Source organism: Perca fluviatilis, chromosome 2, assembly GCF_010015445.1.
Source record: "Perca fluviatilis chromosome 2, GENO_Pfluv_1.0, whole genome shotgun sequence".
Taxonomy (NCBI): Eukaryota; Metazoa; Chordata; class Actinopteri; order Perciformes; family Percidae; genus Perca; species Perca fluviatilis.
In genome coordinates, this window is record NC_053113.1 from 12,159,199 (window position 1) to 12,177,468 (window position 18,270).

An 18,270-nucleotide genomic window follows, 5' to 3' on the forward strand; every position below is an offset into this window, starting at 1 on the left:
TGCTTCTATACACGGTGCAACTGAAGCCGTGGGCGTTCTCGGTGATACAACGTTGTGCTTCCGACAGGTTAAAGCGGTTTATTACAATAATACGCCCATTCCTGACATGCCGGTGTTCCTGTTTGAGGGTGAAAGGTGGTCATCGCGTTGGTTACAGAATCTCAAAACCAACAGTGATGGTGTCGCCGCTTTCTCATTGAGCACAGCTGCCTTTAAAGGAGACGTCCACTTGCAAGTAAGAAGTAGAAACTACAATCTGTAACCAACATTCATCATGAAGTTGATAACTCAGACCAAATCTGACCCCTCAAATGGTTTCTCAATATGCTGCAACTGACCAAGGTGCCATATAGGAACAATCTGTCTATACCAAAAAGAAGAGCGAAATGGTTATGGCTGTAAAAACTGAAGCTTTCTTCTACTTAATCTGCCGCGATCTCATCTAGTGTTTGTTTTCTCTGCTCTCTAGGTTAGCGACACGCCGACACTGGGCTACAGTCCTTACAGAACGCCATACTATGAGTCTAACGATCACATGGTGTCTTTGGCCACACCTTCTTCTCCTGACACCAAGACGGTCAGCTCCCTGGATGTGAAGGAGGAGGATGAACCACTCTCCTGTGACGAAGAAGAAGACCTCTTCATCCAGTACACCATCGTTGGAGAGGCCCAGGGCTTTATGGATGTGATTTATCTGGTGAGTGGTTGAACTATTTTCCTCTCACCACTTCCATGGACATGGGAAGATGTTTTTAAAACTACCTTTACATCACTACCCAGGAGATTTTGTGTTGCGTGTCAACATTTAAGCATTAAATGTTGAGAAATGATAAAGTTTGACAGCTAACAAAAGCACTGTACTGGAAACACTGTAAAACAAATCTACAAAAGAAATTCCAGATGGGTGTTTCCACTACCTTTTTTTATTAAAAGTTAAATCTCCAGTCTGGGGAGATTAAGCCACTGGAGAATCACAAATGTTTAGGGGAAAAGGATCCAAATCAATGAACCATAACAGTTTGTTTTTATTGTAAACTTTCTAGCCTAAACCCAGTAATGCAACTCAACCACTGAAGGTGGTTAGATGTATGTCATGCTAGTAGTTGGGCTGATGGGTTCCACACCCCCAGCATTTTATCATGGTCAACCTTGTAGTCTTCAGCCCCCCATCCAATGATTAGAATTAGATTTGTAAAATTGTAGCGTTCCCCTTTTAATACATTTTACTGTCTCTTAAATATCCTGCTCTGGATAGGTTGTTGCCTTTTGAATAACTTCCTTTTTTTTTTAACTAAACTCAAAACATTTTGACATGAACCATATAAACTTCTTCCACTATGTACTTAATCACGTGACAGGATCTCAACGCAGACAGGGCATGTTGCATTACTCTTTGTCACTTTTCTTCATATTTCCCAGGTCTTATCAAGAGGAGCCATTGTTTTACAAGGAGTTGAACGGGTGGAAATCAAAGATAAATTGGGTGAGCAAAGTGACTTGTCTTGTCAGTATCCTTTTGAGTTAGCCTGGCCGATCTATGGAGTCATGTGAGCGATTGTTGTTTCAGTGAATGAGGGCGAGGTGTCCTTTAAGCTGACGGTGTCTCCAGACATGGCGCCAGACGTCCAGGTCGTGGCTTACGCCGTCCTCCCCAGTGAGACGGTGATCGCCAACAGCGCGGACTTCTCTACCGAGCAGTGCTTCAGTCAAAAGGTCAGCCTGAGAAGAACCCAGACATGTGGCAAAGGCTGTTCTCGTCAGATTTTAGGTGCAGAATCAAAACCTCAATACAGCATGTAGCCTTTTCTTGAAGCTGGTTAAAAAAAGCCAGTTATCTAGGAGACTTTTTTTGGAGCAATTTTTCAGTATCCCACTGAAATGAATTCCATTAACTTCCTACATGTTGGGGCCACCATTTTCTGACTCTATTGCATGGGTAGAGTGGTATAATCCAGTGGCGTCCGACCTGTGGCCCTTTGCTGCATGTCGTCTCATCGGTCTCTCCCCAATTTCCTATTACTATTGATTACAAAGTTAAAAAAAAAAAAAAAAAAAAAAAAAAAACAGGCCTTTTTGATTAAATATCAATCTGGGAGAAAACAAAGACCCTATTGTGTCAGGTTGAAAAGATCCCAGGTTCTGCTCTCCCACTAAAGTCCAGATGGTGCGCTGTGTCTTTTCTGCTGTCAGGTGTCTCTGGAGTTTTCTCCGTCCTCGGCCGTCCCAGGAGAGGAGACCATCATGCGGGTTACCACCCAGCCAGAATCTCTGTGTGGCGTGAGCGCTGTTGACCAGAGCGTCCTCATCAAGGAGCCAGGGAAGACTCTGAATGCAGACAAGGTAACTACTGGAATCAACCAAAACTATATGCATGCATAACTTGTTACCTCTGCATAAACTTTTGCAAATGTATCAGCATCCATTTTTACTCTGCAGTTACCTACTTGTCCCATGGTTACTCTTTTTCTCCCTCTACCAGTTGTACGTGGTTCTCAAATATGCAATGCAGCTCAATGCAGATTGTTCCTTTTACCCAGTTGTAAGCATGCGGTTATGAAAATGCTATAGTATAAGGTTATGATCACATATGTGAGGCGTAGCCCTCTGTAGGAGTGCCTTATGGATAAAGGCAATGATTTGACAAATACTTCACAGCCACGATTCAAGATATAAGAGTATCTTAGTGTCAAAGTGTGTCCCAATTGTCAGGTCTTCATAGAACATCAAACATTGTCAGTTTATAACTTTTTGAACCAAACTTTTCTTTTCAGATATTTAAATTGTTGCCTGTCACAAAAATGTCCTATATTCCGTATGACATTGAAGACGGTGTAGAATGTTTGCCTTGGAGACCGAGAAAATCTATTTTGCCGTACCCCAGAGGTGACAGGACAGCTGGCGCTTATACAGTCTTCCAGGTACTTTCTACACAAACGAATGTCGAAAATAAAGTATACTAAAGTTATTGTTGCACATTTATCAACTTTTTAGTGATGCCTGTTTGTTGGATTATCTAGAATGTAGGAATGAAGATGGCAACAAACCTGGTTATCCGAGAGCCTTCATGCCTCGAATACCAAGGAAAAGAATACCTCCGGGGCGATGGTGACTTGCTTTTTTTGCTCCAAGTGATGCATGCTGAATATTTACTTCGCTTTAAAACGGGTCATTGCTTTGGTTTTTACCTAATGGAATATTTTCTCCATTCTTCCTACCATAGCCGTAATGGAAGTAATGGCAGCGCCTGCCCTGTTGGACTTCCTGTGGCTCTTAATGGGCCATCTCCTGATCAGTCCCCAGTAGAGACGGTCCGCACTTTCTTCCCTGAGACCTGGATATGGGACCTGGTGGAAGTTGGGTGAGTTTTTGCCACAGAGGGTTTTGATGGTCAGAGGCTCTCAGACTCCCTGCAGTCTCTCCACATGAATGGCATGGAACTAATTTACTGACACTGCTCCTAAGCTTAGTCTCATTTTAGTTTATTTTAGCAGGATGTAGTCATTTTACAGGCAATTTTCTTTTAAAAGTGGTGTATGGGGAATGGTCTTTTTGGGCTAGAGTACACATGAAACCCAGTAGAACTGCATTTGAGTTTCTGAGATCTCAAGGACGAAGCCTATGAAACTATTTCACATTTGCACATTCTTTTTAGCAAACAGTAACTACAACATGGCGGTGTTACTGCAATTTATGTCGACTCATTAGTAATCTACTCACATCATGTGTTTTTGTTTTACTAATCTTAATCATGAGAGTATTTTCATGTTTACCATAACGCGTCTGTATATCTGGTGATCCAGAGGGTTTGGAACGAAGAATGTGTCCCTCACTGTCCCGGACACCATCACCACCTGGGAGACGGAGGCGTTCTGTCTGTCCCCTCAGGGTTTCGGCTTGGCTCCGCGTAAAAACCTCACGGTCTTCCAGCCCTTCTTCCTGGAGCTCAGCCTGCCCTACTCCATCATCCGGGGGGAGCACTTTGAACTGAAGGCTACCACCTTCAACTACCTGACCAGCTGCATCATGGTAATTTTAATTATTTCTTGGGAGACCTAAATAGATATAGGTAAGACATTGAATTTCTTTCCTATAAATGCTAATGTTGGCATGCTAACATTCCTGCTATGCTCACATGCTGATTTTTAGCAGGTGTCATGTTTACATTGTCCCCACCTTTAGGGTAAATCGGTATATCCTGTAAATCTTAATCTGGAAAGTGCTATATGTAAAATTGTTATGATTGTAGTAATGACTTTATCCACTCCCTTTTTTCAATGTGCAATCAAAGGCACCTTTTTTAAAACCTTGAAACCTGTAAGGGATTGCTGTTTAACTTGACCCACCTCTCTAGTCAACTCCCTCACAAAGGTTCTAGTAAATATTTGGAATACTCCTAATTTAGTCAGTCGTCAAGCTTGATAATTGGATCTCCTTTTTTATTTTGGGGGGGAAAAAACAATTTGCAAGATGTAGCTGGGGAAAGGTTAAATGCTGCAGCATTGTGCTGAAATTTTAAGTTTCTTTGAATTTGCCCTAAATCTCCAGTTTTTAAATGTGTATTCTCTCTTGAACAGGTCACTGTGACTCCAGCCCCCTCCTTAGATTACACCCTCACCCCCCTCTCTGGTGACCAGTACACATCCTGTCTGTGTGGCAGTGAGCGCAAGACCCTCAGCTGGACCATGGCCCCCTCATCCTTAGGTGAGACTGGAGCTTTTATCCACCAGGCTGCCGAGGTGGAGGAGCTTTTTTTTTTTTTTTTTGAGCTGTGAAATCAGCGAGAGCCCCATTGGTGACACAAGTCATTGTTCTGAATAAAGTTTGAAACGGTTTGTTCTTTTTAGGAGTTGTAGATGTGTCGGTGAGTGCTGAGGCTGTGACATCCCAAATCTCATGTCACAATGAGGTTGTGAGCGTGCCTGAAAGAGGACGAATTGATGTGGTCACACGACCTCTCATAGTAAAGGTTGGTACTTTAAAACCTTTTTTCTTAAGATGATAAAGGGAGAATTTTCTATCCGTTAACCAAATGGAAACTCTGTAACTTGCATTATTTCTTTCCCTCTCAGGCTGAGGGAACTGAGGTGACCAACACCTACAACTGGCTGCTCTGCCCAAAAGGTCCGTACGGTTTACACCAGGCCTGGCCCATCAAACGTGTAAAAAGACAAATACTAGAAGTTGACTAGATTGCGTGTTAAAACATGTGAAGGAGACATTCACTACTTGCAGATAGCACTTAGTTTCGTTCTGGCAAGTCTAGCGCAGGGGTCATTAACTATCACTAACTAATTTCATAACTGTCATAATTACATTTTCAACCTAATGAATGAACCCTCCATTTTTGTCTGATCTTAATCCAGTCGGACCTGTTTCAATACATGATACACTGACTATATTTTAGTGCTGAGTGTTTGTTCTCTCTCTGTTCACAGGGCGAGCTTTGACAGAGAAAGTGGACATAGAACTCCCTGAGAACATTGCTGGATCTGCCCGTGCTTCAGTATCAGTACTCGGTAAATTAATGGATTCATTTTAATCGAGAGTTGCTTTCCCTTTCTTCTAGGAAGGGAAAAGGCTTCCATCAATAAGCAATCTGTTCATTTGATTGATTTTTAGTCTTAACGACACGACAAAGTAAAGTCAAAATACAAAGTGCATTTATACCTTCAACATTTTAAAGTGATGGTTCAGAGTAATTTCACCCTAGGGTCCTTTGCACCATGACCTGGAGCTGAAACCCCCCCACCCCCTCACGAAGCTTTTTTCAACTTGGTCAAAGATTGGGAGAGTTAGCTAGAGTAGCGTTATCAGCTGAATAGCTTAGCGCAGGGGCTAATGGAGCCATGTTTGTATCTCGTAAATGACCCCACTAATGATTCCCGAAATGATACTAAACTTCTACACTAGTCCAAATTGGTTATGTACTCATAAAACAATGGATTGGAAAGTTGTAAGTACACCAGAAGTTTAGCTATGTAAATAACACCTGCCTGTTGGCTTCTGCTCTCTACTGCTACCAGCAGTAAGGGTGCTTAGGGATGTCTACAAATTACAACACCGAAAAGGGCTACAACAAAATATTACATTTTACTTTGTAAGTGCCGTAGTATAACAGGAGACAAGTTATAATTGAGGCAAGTTTGGAGACATTACCTTACTCATTAAATTAATAAATGTTTTTCTTTTCAGTGTTGTAATTTGTAGACGTCCCTAAGCACTCTTACTGCCCGGTAGCAGCAGAGACGAGAAGCCAGCAGCCAAGTGTTACTTACATAAACTTCTGGTATACTTACAAACTTTCCAATCCATCGTTTTGAGTACATAACCTATTTGTACTAGTGTAGAAGTTTGGTATCATTTCAGGCATTATTATTGGGGTAATTTACGAGATACAAACGTGGGTCCATTAGCCCCTGCGCTAAGCTAGTCAGCTGATGACGCTACTCTACACTAACTCTCCCAATCTTCAACCCAGGTGAAAAAGCTTCTGGGGGTGTTTGGCTTGAGGTCATGGTGCAAAGGACCCTAGGGTGAAATTACTCCAAACCATCACTTTAAATTAGTTTCGGTCAGGATAAATTTAAGGTGGTATTAGGACTGGGTATCGTTCAGAATCTTTCAATCCGGTGCCAATTTCGATACCTCTGTTTGGATACAGATTCCTAACGATACTTTTTCAATACCATAGGTTTTAAAATCCATTTCAACTTCAAAATGCATTAAACGGAGCTTTTATTTTCCACCTTAATTGTGAATCAAAACGGTTATCAAAGTTAAAAAATTGTGGTAAAACTGCTCACTCAGAGTAACATTAATAAAAGTGCCTTGCCTCGCAAGCTCAGCCTCTCAGTCAGTCATCAGGGCAGAGAAACCACCGTTGTGGCTGCTTGTAAGAGGAAGTGTAACGTCAACAGCACCGCGACCGCTTTCGGCTCGCCGTTAATATCATATCGCAGATAACTCTCTATGTGAAGTTTTAAAAAACTGTAACCACACTTGAAACCAACCGTGACTCTCTGTGACTTCAACATAACTGCAGACAGTTAACTCCGTCCACACCTCTCCGTGTGCGTGCGTCGGTCGGAGCTCCGCTCTGTCTGTATGCAGAGAAGACGGATTGTTTGAGCTTACGTGCTCAGACGCTTTTGGAACCGAAATTTGGCACCGAAAGAACATTTTTCGATACTCATAGGATTGGAGTATTTGTCGATACCGTAAAAGTATCGACGTTCGGTACCCAGCCCTAGGTGGTATAACATAAGAGCATACAGTTTTTACTTCGAAGCCCCAGTAGAAAGTAAAGGTCAGGTTAGTTGCACGTTTGGTCTCAGTGGTTCTGTGTTTCTGGGCAGGTGACATCCTGGGCCGGGCTCTGGAGAACCTGGATGGGCTGCTGCAGATGCCGTATGGATGTGGCGAGCAGAACATGGCGCTCCTTGCCCCCGACATCTACATCCTGGAGTACCTGAGAGACACACAGCAGCTGACCCCAGCCATCAGGAACAAGGCTACCAACTTCCTGACCAGTGGTGAGGCTCCATTTTACTCTGGTAGCTAAAAGAACCCGTACACCAAATCTACCGTCGGCCACATTCTGGTGCTGGTTGCACAAAATGTAACAAGAGGCGTGCATAATCGCTTGACAGTGCTCGTCGTTCCTATTAGAGACTACAGATCAGGGGCACCCTGCTGGCCTCTGGGTTACGGTGCTGACAACAGGCCCCCACCCCCATAACAACCTTGTTGCATGTCATTCCTTTCTTTCTCCTTATTTCCTGTCATCTTTTTAGTCACCTGTCCACTAAAGGATAACATGTTTACTACATCTGTAGATTCAGTTCCAGAGCTGTTTTCACCTAAAACGAGCTAATCAGAAATCAAATCGGTAAATGCCCTAATTGGTGTCTCTATTGTTCTACAGGCTACCAGAGACAGCTGAACTACAAAGATAACGACGGCGCTTACAGCACATTTGGAGCAGGACCAGGGAACACTTGGTGAGAACGTTACTGGTCAATCATCCACAAAGAATAATGAATTAGACATTTACATGGTGTGCAAAATTTACTACGACATACAGTTTCTACTTGTAGAGGATTGTCGTGATCCATTAAACGGATCCTAAGAGCTTCCTCTTGTCTTGTTTTAATATCCTCAGGCTGACTGCATTTGTGTTGCGATCGTTTGCCAAAGCACAGACTTTCATCTACATTGACCCAGCCAACATCGAAGCGTCCGTGACTTGGCTGAAAAGTAAACAACGAAAAAATGGCTGTTTTGAACAGTCGGGAAAGCTCTTCCGCACCATAATGAAGGTAAAGTAACTCTTTACTAGTTTGTATGACCATAACTGAAACTGAAGGTCAGTAAGTTAATTTAACTAAATGAGACTTTTGCTTTAGCAGTAGCTGAATAGCAATGCACCATCAGGACTTTGATTCATGTCTCAGTAGTAAGAAATGCCAGCCTGGGGGCCCACTTCACAAAATTTGCAATGTGAGATAATTCCGTCCAATTAATTTCAACAGGTTTCACTTATCAAAAACAAATGCCGTAATTGTGAGTCATGCATGCGCGAGCCTTGTGGGACTCGATGTATTTCCAACTGAGGAGCATTTATAAACGGTGGCAGTGTCCTGTTTAACAAATGCTTAAGTCTACTTGAGTCAGGCCCCTGAGTGTTGGAGGTACAGTGATCGGTCTGTGTATACAGTACATAGCCCTATATACAAATATGTACAGTGTAATAACTTAAAATACAAATGTTCATATTTACTAATGTACTAAATGCATTTACCCATCTTTTAATTTTATTAAATATATAAATAAAGGTTTCTTTTTTACAAAAGTGACAATCTGGTAACTTCTACCAAATTTGAGTCCTATGTATTGAAAGGATTTCCATCCAAAAGTGACTTGTCTTTGAATCGAGTCCTATACCTACATGGTAAACAATCTGATCGGTCATCTCGTTGTGTGGTTATGAGCTGAGAGTTAATGGTTTGAATTATGGTGGAGGTGGTCAGTTAAATCTATCAGGACTCATTATATACCAACCAGGGAATCCAAATACTAACCGAAGGGAAGAGGACGGAGTATGCAGGGCCCTCGTGTGGAGGGCCGACAAAGATGCTAGAATGAACAGCCTGTGGATGTGGGTCAGAGTGCCTTTTTTACCAGGCCTGTGCAATGCCTCTGGCTATGGGGGAGTAGACTGGCTTTGGCTGAAACTGATGGAGATGGTGAAAGGGGAGCAGAGTACAGTAATAGACGGGCCTACATTCTGCATCCGGTGAGTCAGACTAGATCACTAACTCCTTATGCTTCCTCTTTACAGGGTGGAGTGTCTGATGAAGTTACTCTCAGTGCCTATATCACTGCTGCCTTCTTGGAGATGAACATGTACATAGATGTGAGTTGATATTTGTAAGGAGTGTATATGTACATAAGATGCATTAATTTGAATTTAAATATTTATGGCATGGGACCAAAGATTCTGAACTGTAGGGATTTTTTTAGTTTTAAAGGACCAGTGTGTAGGATGGGGGGGGGCGGGTCTATTGGCAGAAATGTTTTCATTAGTGTATAATCACCTGAAACAGACTTGATGTTTTCATTTGACTACCCGGTGTGAGTCGAGTGCAGATGGGAGTTGCACTCGCGTCACTTTGCAACAAGTAGCCTCCAAGAAGCTGCTAATGAGAGACTTCTGTAATGTTGGCAATCAAACCCAACCAAGGCTGTCACTTGAATGGCGTCTTGAGCCAATGTTGGCAATCAAACATTTTTTAAATGATTCAATCTTCGGTTTGTAATGAGTTTTTTTTTATTTAGATATTTCACAAATTTCAAGTGACGTTACGCAGTAAACAGTTTAAATCTGAGCATGCGCAACTCATCTGCACTCATCTCCCATCGGGTAGCGACGGGGTCCACGGCCATGTTGCACCACCATGTTTCACGCAACAACCAACCAAACGCTGGCGTTAGAGAGGGCCTTTCATGTGACATTGAAGTGAAGGCCGCTGTAGGTTCTCCTACACGCTTGGACAGAAGGGGGGGGGGGAAGGGAGGCGCATTCAGTTGGTTGCTGCAACCTCACTGCTTGATGCCACTTAAGTAGAAATACCCAGTTAGTTTTAGTACAGGCAGGAAGTATTAGGTTGTAGTGATGAATGAAACTATCATAAGTCTTTTTTTTTTCAAAAAGCAGAGCGAAGGAGCTTTTTTTTAGCATTTTAGGCCTTTATTTGTATAGGGCAGTTCAGACTTGAAAGTGGTGAGAAGGGGAATGACCTGCAGCAAAGGGCCGCAGGTCAGAGTCAAACCTGCAGCCGCTGAGTCGACAGTAAACCTCTCTATATGGGCGCCTGCTCTACCAGGTGAGCTAACCAGGTGCCCCGAAGGGGGTCGTACAGTTCCAGTTGTCAACAATGCAACTTCAGTAACAATTAAAAGTAAAAACCTAAAATGCAACAATAGGAGGTGCAGTATAAGAGTGAACAAATTTAAAGAGGCAGCATCAGAAAGTTTGTTCCAGATATGTGGAGCATTTCAAATTGAGCGCCGCTTCCCCTCGGTTTAGTTCTGACTCCAGAGACAAAGGCAGCAGCGCGAGACAACTTCTTCTTTGAATCTGTTGTAGGATCCTGCGGTTCATGGGCCGGTGAAGGCTAGCTTGTCTTGCCTCAAGAAGTCAATCAGTGACCTCAGCAACACCTACGCCACAGCTCTGCTGGCGTACGTCTTCACCCTGGCAGGAGACATGGAGACCCGTGCTCACCTACTGGGTCACCTAGACGCTGTTGGTTACGAGAAGGTGAGTCCTCCTCCAGGAAATCATTCTGGCTTCATTCCTGTGACCAAGCTTACCCTGTGCCTGTTGGGCTCTTTGTGGATGGCGGTTTGTTTTTTAGGAGGTTTCCTCCACTGGTCTCAGACAGCAACAGAAACATCAGCCTCTCTGTCTGTGGAGACCAGCTCCTATGTGCTGCTGGCTAAACTCAGTGCCTCCCCGACTGCTGAAGACCTGGGCTACGCCAGCCGCATCGTTAGATGGCTGACGAGCCAGCAGAACTATTACGGAGGATTCTCCTCCACACAGGTACAGCCCAAACAGGGTTCAGCTGGACTTTGAGTCAAATGTACAGTAATCTCTCCTGGGAAAAATGAGATGAACAAAGTTATTTAAAAATGTGTGGCTTAGCTGTGACCTAAAGCCCATTTTGTCGGACAGCCCAGTATCCCGAAAACAACAGCATGGCACAAGGAAAACAACCCAATTTTCATGTTTGTCAATGCATTTTTCTGCTTCTTCAATTGAGGGTTTCTTTAAATGTTGTATTTAGCTTATGAAGTAAAGGAAATTATTTTAAAACTCTATTTAGACATGCATAGTTCTCACAGGACAGCGACATTTCCCGTTACCTCGACAGTTTAGTGTCAGTTAAACCATACTGAGAACCATAGCCTTGGTTTAGCCCATAAACTACAAATAAAAGGTGCACATTTTTTAAATGGTCGTTTTCTTTAATGAAAATCCACAATTGGAGAGACCTAAAATTGATAAAGCTGCTATAGGTTTAAACAAACCTTTACATCTGTATAAACTTATGCACATAGGTATTCATACCTCTCACACATTGGGTGTGAGACCCACTCATTTCAACCCGCTCACACACCTTGTATTTCTCACACAGATATCACCAGGGTAACACCCACCAAGTTGTGCCACCATTTCTTTTTAAACTGTGGAACAGGTAGAGGGATGAAGGGAGTTCCCCAAAGAGTTCAGAAGGCCCTGCCGCCACGCACCAGCTGAGGGAGTGCAGATTTCAAGTTACAGCTTTCATCGCAGTTTGTGACTTTGCCCAAGATTAGTAATAGTGTACTCTCCCTGTTTGGTAGCTTATTGCTACATGTTGAATCAGCTGCAGGGCTACTCTGACGGTTTTATATTTTTATGAAGATGACCATTTTATAATGGGCCTATCCATAATACTTTTATAACAATATCCATAATAATTTGGAATATTTTTACCGCAAAACTTCCCAGCCCCCATTGTGAAAACCATTAACCTAGGCTATTTCATATTTTATCCAGACAATTCATAGTATTATCACACACAGAAATGCTGAATAAATAAAAAAAATGATGGGTCTTTTATCAGATCAGACCCCTGTCCCCACCCAAACCCCTGCTGCCAGAATCTCCCTCTGAACTCTGCTCAGAACCAGAGCCCTGGGTATTGGTTCTTTTCTTCTGTACGTGTTGTAGGACACCGTGGTGGCTCTTCAGGCTCTGGCTCTCTACTCCACTCTGGTGTTCAGTCCAGAGGGTTCAAGCACCGTGACGGTCCGGTCTCCCGGGGGCCAGCTGGTGTTTCGCGTGAATCGGAACAACAAACTGCTCTACCAGGAGAAGCAGCTGCGGGACGTGACGGGAAAGTACAGCCTGAACGTGAAGGGCACTGCATGTGCTGCCATACAGGTCAGTGGTCTGGTGTACATCAACCACCAATCCTGATGCTTCATACTGTACATTTGAACAAACTCGAGCAAAGAATTCTTGACTTTATGAATTACTTTCCTGGTTTAGATTTCCCTTGTTTATAACATCCCAACTCCTGCTGCTGTTACCACCCTCGGTGTTCTGGTCAAACCAGAGGCCGACTGCACCAGCAAAATACCCAAACTCAGTCTGAAGCTAACATCCCTGTAAGTAATCAACAAGCACATCCACGACATTGACCAATAATCCTCTGCATCTACCAGCTTGAACTATGTAACTGTTGGATGGACAGGGGGAGGAATGTTTACAACTTGTGGCTAAAACGAACAGTAAATGGAGCCTTCCGAAGCCCCAGATTGAAATCATATTTTTATGGTATTTCCATTACAGATATAGTGGAAAGGAGTCCAGTACAAACATGGTTATCCTGGATATCAAAATGCTCTCTGGATTTGTCCCAGACCCAGAGTCTTTGAACATGGTGAGTGATTCCAGTAACTTTAAATGTAGCTGTAGTTGTTGTCATGGTAACCCAGCTGATGTCTCCTCACAGCTCAAAGGTGCCCTGCTGGTGGATCGTGTTGAACAAAAGGAGGATCATGTTCTGGTGTACATACGGGAGGTGAGGGGGATTTAAAGTGACAAACGAGAGATGATGCTCTCCAGGTTTGTTACTGATCATGTGGTCTGTTCTTCTTCCAACAGTTACAGAAGGACCGAAGAATCAACCACAGCCTGACGCTCGTACAGGAGTACCAAGTGCAGAACCTGAAGCCAGCCGTGGTCAAGATCTACGACTACTACCAGCCAAGTAAATGGGTCCTCTCTAGACCTCATTCACAGAAGTCACAGCACACGCTGTTCTGTGGTAGCTGTAAAACAACCTGAACGGTTACCAAAATAGTAACTTACAGTAGTATGTTAATATGATAAGCTATTGAACATATGATGCAAGTTTAACAAACTTTTTTTTTTCCCTTAAGGTGACCAGTCTGATACAGCATACATCGACCCTTGTGTTGCAGGTAACAAACTGATATACAGAAGCACTATGACGTAATGTAAACTGGAATGGTTTAAACGATTGTAAAAGTGCCAATTTTGTAACCTAAAACCAAATGAAGCATACAACCAGTGTAGACTGTAAAGCCCAGCTCACACCAAAGATTTGCAACGAGGAAATTACCTTTTAGAATGTTGCAGCAGTCTGATGGCGTCGCCTGCGACTCAGCTTGTCAAGTAGCCATTGGCTGGTTTTAGAACGTAAGGCACGTCACCTGTTTGAACAGCCAATTGGCTCGTAGCAAAGTCAGCTGGTCAAGTCGGTTACAAACTGTCAGCTGGTTCTCATCAGCCGTTCCCCTGGTGACGTGCCGTCTCGATAGTTAATGTTTGGCTGGTTAGGGGAGTTGGTGTCACCTCTAAACGATGGAACTGCTGACTAGACGGGAAATTAACAAAAGAGGGGACATCTCTTGTGTGTTGTGGGACGACTCCATTTCATGCCATTCTCCAGATGCGCTATCAAATAATAAACTAAAAATTTGGATTTTTTTTTTTTTTTTGCCAATTCATTACTACTGGAAATTAACTATCATTAGCTACAAATTGTATCTGCTACAAAAAAGCTGGAAGTTCAAATGGAAGTAGGTCTACAGAGTCGTTGCTATGAAGAGGATACACTGTCTCGTATAGTAGCATGGGTGTTTACTGTCAGATGTCAGAATGTTGCAAATCTTTGGTATGAACAAGCTTAAGCCTCTGCAATGAATTTTAATTTTTTTATTTTTCATAATTTCTTTTGCAGCTTGAAGAGCATGTGGTCAGTCCTTGTGTCATCCAGAAGATGTACATTATGTACTAACACCATGTCTGTTTTGTATTTCCTGGTTAGTATTCTGCCACAACCCCTTACAGCTGTGTAACTACGGTCTGAAGTGAAATGCATAATGGATAATTAAATAAAAAAAAAAAGTGACATCAATGTCCTGTTTGAAACTGGTCTTTCGTTGAACTTTTTCTACGGTTTAATCTTTCTGCTGTTTATCGTATGTTGACAAATGACCCTTGTGCTGCAGGTAACGGATTATTTTACAAAATGATGAAGTCTTAGTTCATACATCTTAACCTACAGACCCATACAATCAAGCAGAAGTATTTTGAGAAGCCTGTTAATCCTAAAGTGACTTATGTTTCTTCAGTTGCAGCTTGAAGATGTGTTCTCGGTTAAATTTTAAATAAACCATACATTTAAGGATTTTAGTTCAATGTCTGCTTGCAAATAAGCTGCCAACAAAGGCGATTAGTTTATGAACATGTTGGCTAACAATTCCCTAGTCCCACAAGCAGACGCAGTAAACGTTGGCGTACATTTGGTTCAGCTGAAAAATATTAACTCTACTTTTAGTTCAGTTTTGACTGAATTTAGACTTAAAGCTATCAAGGTGACCAGAGGCCTGTACTACGAAGCAGGATTTGGCGTTAACGAGCTAATTTAAGGCTCAACCCAGGATTTTCCGTAGTTTTAGGATCAGTTTTAACTGGGTTAAATCGCCATGGTAACTCATGCTGATCACCTAACCTGGTCGGGAGCAGGGGCCTGTTGCACAAAACCAGGATAAGGGATTAAGCCAGGATATTCAGGTTATCCTGAATGAATTTAGCCTGACTTGGTTGCACAAAAGCAGGTTGAATTAAACCCAGCCAAGTAACCATGGAGATTTATTCTTTGCAGCTGGCCTGGTCCAGAGCAGGCTAACTGGCAGGCTAAGATTAATCCTGGAGTCTTAGGTGTTAAATCAGCTGCTGCTCTGATCCAAAATAAATGTTTTAACCTGCATTACTTGTCACATTTTAAATATCCACAATAAATGAACAAAATCAACCAAAACCAATAAATAAAAATGGACTCTGTCTCTGTTAATAAAAACCAAACACAATCAAAAACAAATGAAATGGAAATGTTTCCAGCCTTGATAATTTCCATTTAAAAATGATCAAGCTCATTTTTATTTATCATGCGATTAATTGATTTATTGTGTATTGCGACAGGCCTATTTGTGAAAGCTTCACAGACAAAATTGATAGGGCCTAGTCATTTTCATCAGTTCACAGCTGTAATATGAATCAAAAGTGTAATATGACATTGAGAAAATATTAAATAGGTAATTCAATGCTAATTCTTTAACACAAAGCAACACATATCAATAGCCTAATGGCTAATAACCTATCTTTAAAATCAATTGTTTATTCAGGTTGAAGATAGTTGCAGCCCAAAAGATGACAGGGAGAGTGCAGGGAAGTGCCAGGATGTCCCAGGATGCTCTACATCACAATATTTCACACGGCCCGGAACAATTCTTTGCTTACCACCCTCAGCAAAAGCCTAAAAACCTGTCTCCACAGAGTGTTTAGTTGTAAAGATGGTACTAACCGCAAATGTATAATAAACACAACCCCAATTCTCATCATTGGTTTTGAGATGTTACTTGCTGTGAATACCTTGTCTGATAGGCTACAGTAGTGTGGCATAGCATCAGGACTTCCTGGCTAGTGTCTGTCGTGCATGGCTAGGGGACTCCCAACGGTTCTCGTGGGCTTATAAGTTCTAAGGTGAAAAAGCTCAACGTGGTTTAATGTACCTAAACAACGGTCAATGATCCCCAAATTTCTCTCTTATATTGCTCCTCATAACCACTGAAAGCTGTCAAAAGATCTAACCCAAAGTCCTATTATTATTATTATGACGTTATCTGACATTAAGCGTTTCTGCTTCATTGAGGCAAAAAGAAAAACTGTTTATATTATATAGGCCTACACACCCAAAAACTTAATGACAGACAAACCAGTTAATTCAATGCATTTATTTTTTGAATGGCAATAATCTCTAATATAGCAAACAATCTATTAAACATCTCTCTTTGGCCTCTTGTCTTTTGCTTTTCCACCCAGTGACCGCCTCTGTTAGTCCCTGTTAAAAGACAGCAAACAGAAGAAAAATATGTTTATCGTTATGAATTCTAATACGTAACGTTACGGAACGTTATACATCCATGAAGTGTGTAGCCTTTCTAATGACGTATTTTCACAGTCTTATACTTCAACAGTTTAACAACAAACTGAGACTTTCTTCGGTTGAAAAATAATGTTTTAAATTGACGAACATCATATTTGTAATCCATGGCTCAATTCAAACGAGATCAAAAAATTATTATCTCTCCATTGACTCTCATATTCATATTCATTCATGTTCATATTTTTTCTGAATTATGGTCCCATGTACCGGAAGTAGAAGGGCGGGACTTCGGCTCTCTAGAAGGTCCCAGCGCAAGCAGCAGCTGCCTCATACACACGTCAATGCCTCAATGCCTCAACACATGTTCATGCACAGCAGGGTGAGTGAAACTTGAAAATAATCTAATAGTTATAAATCAAACAGCTTATCCATAAATATTGTGGAATAAACATAAGACATTAGCCTGACCACTTTGCAATGATAACATTCTCCTGCTTTGAACCAATACCGGGAGAGCCGCGATCGGATTGGGGTACTCAGGGGTAGGCCGTCAATTAACACAATGCTGAAATATATTTTAAAGTATGTCAGTGAGCCTCCGTCTTGCCTTTAATCATCTTATTTTACGTTCATATATGCATTATGAACAAAGAACTGTCATTATTTCTGTAAAAAAGGCCATTGCAACACTCTCGCTCCCTTGAGATGATTAACCAATCGGTGACGAGAGTCATCGCTTTGATCTCCTGCCAATCACTCGGGCTCAGGCAGGAGAGGGGCACTGACCGCAGCAGCTGTGAAACGGACCTTTCTTTCTCTTTTCTTTCTACTTTTCGGACTTGTTGAAGTGATGTGTGTAGCCCAGAACGTAAGTGTAAACTATCCCGTAGCTTGCTAAACAGTCAGAACCACATCCAACTTATGTTCAAGTCATAAATAAATCTTCCTGGATCCCAAGTCAGACATCTCTGGTTTTAGTTCTTACCGGACACCCTACAGCAGGCCAGTATTCCAATAGCCAGTTTGCACTAGTGTTTTTCATGGTCCTTCGAGCCGGATAGGGGTCTACTGTAGTGAGAGATGTCAGACCCCCAGAGAAGACAGCCAGACTCAGCTGTGCGAGCCAAGAGGCAGACCACCCTTCCCACACACCTTCAGGACTATGTCCTCAGTGGATGGAGATCATCATCAAAGATAGCAGCATGCTTTTCAGATGATGATGGCCAGGACAGCTCAAGAGACCTGCTGTTCCCTTCCTCTAGAAATCAGTTGGTACAGCTGCATGATGACATGGAGGAGTTGCTAAGGCAGAAAAAGGACCTGAGGGAAACCCACCAATCCCTCCAAGCTGCCATGGACGACCTGAAGTTGCGCAACTATGACCTCAACCGCAAGACCCGGCAGAGTGAATACAGGCTGGAACAACTCACCCGACGGAGTACGATGGAGACTGACCAGCTCCATGCACAGATAAAACACCTGGGAGAGGCAGTTCAGCAGCTTCAGCCCGACCCATCTCCGTCGGCCATACACCGGGAGGGCGACCAGATGACAGCTCCTCGTCCAGAAGCTGTCGAAATGCCCACTCCTCACCGAGCCAGTCGTCACCTTAGTGGTAACTCCTTGGGTAACCGTGACTCACCGCACAGCCGTAGCCCACAGCCACGTGAATCCATATCAGGAATGGATTAACGTCCGCCTGCTTAGAGACACCGTGTCCATTCTCCAGCACCGAAGGACC

The 18,270-nt window shown here is 42.7% G+C and overlaps 1 protein-coding gene across 3 annotated transcripts in view; it reads left to right on the top strand.

Annotated features, from left to right (window-relative positions):
• LOC120550138 (alpha-2-macroglobulin-like) overlaps window positions 1–14,498 on the top strand; it is a 29,398-nt gene extending 14,900 nt beyond the window's left edge. For 2 of the 3 annotated variants that reach the window (XM_039787141.1, XM_039787139.1), the window contains 19 exons: window positions 68–235; window positions 470–697; window positions 1,420–1,483; window positions 1,568–1,713; window positions 2,191–2,340; window positions 2,772–2,918; window positions 3,018–3,358; window positions 3,801–4,026; window positions 4,575–4,701; window positions 4,845–4,966; window positions 5,070–5,121; window positions 5,436–5,516; window positions 7,356–7,532; window positions 7,925–8,000; window positions 8,162–8,318; window positions 9,341–9,415; window positions 10,649–10,822; window positions 10,920–11,107; window positions 12,281–12,403. In XM_039787141.1, coding sequence (XP_039643075.1) covers window positions 68–235; window positions 470–697; window positions 1,420–1,483; window positions 1,568–1,713; window positions 2,191–2,340; window positions 2,772–2,918; window positions 3,018–3,358; window positions 3,801–4,026; window positions 4,575–4,701; window positions 4,845–4,966; window positions 5,070–5,121; window positions 5,436–5,516; window positions 7,356–7,532; window positions 7,925–8,000; window positions 8,162–8,318; window positions 9,341–9,415; window positions 10,649–10,822; window positions 10,920–11,066 — 2,658 coding nt within the window. In that variant the 3' untranslated portion in view covers window positions 11,067–11,107; window positions 12,281–12,403. Of the gene's footprint in view, window positions 1–67; window positions 236–469; window positions 698–1,419; window positions 1,484–1,567; window positions 1,714–2,190; window positions 2,341–2,771; window positions 2,919–3,017; window positions 3,359–3,800; window positions 4,027–4,574; window positions 4,702–4,844; window positions 4,967–5,069; window positions 5,122–5,435; window positions 5,517–7,355; window positions 7,533–7,924; window positions 8,001–8,161; window positions 8,319–9,340; window positions 9,416–10,648; window positions 10,827–10,919; window positions 11,108–12,280; window positions 12,494–12,601; window positions 12,721–12,904; window positions 12,996–13,067; window positions 13,137–13,219; window positions 13,326–13,497; window positions 13,540–14,321 lie in introns of those variants that run through there. The other variant, XM_039787142.1, reaches the window with a different exon arrangement.
• The last annotated feature ends 3,772 nt before the right edge of the window (window positions 14,499–18,270 follow it).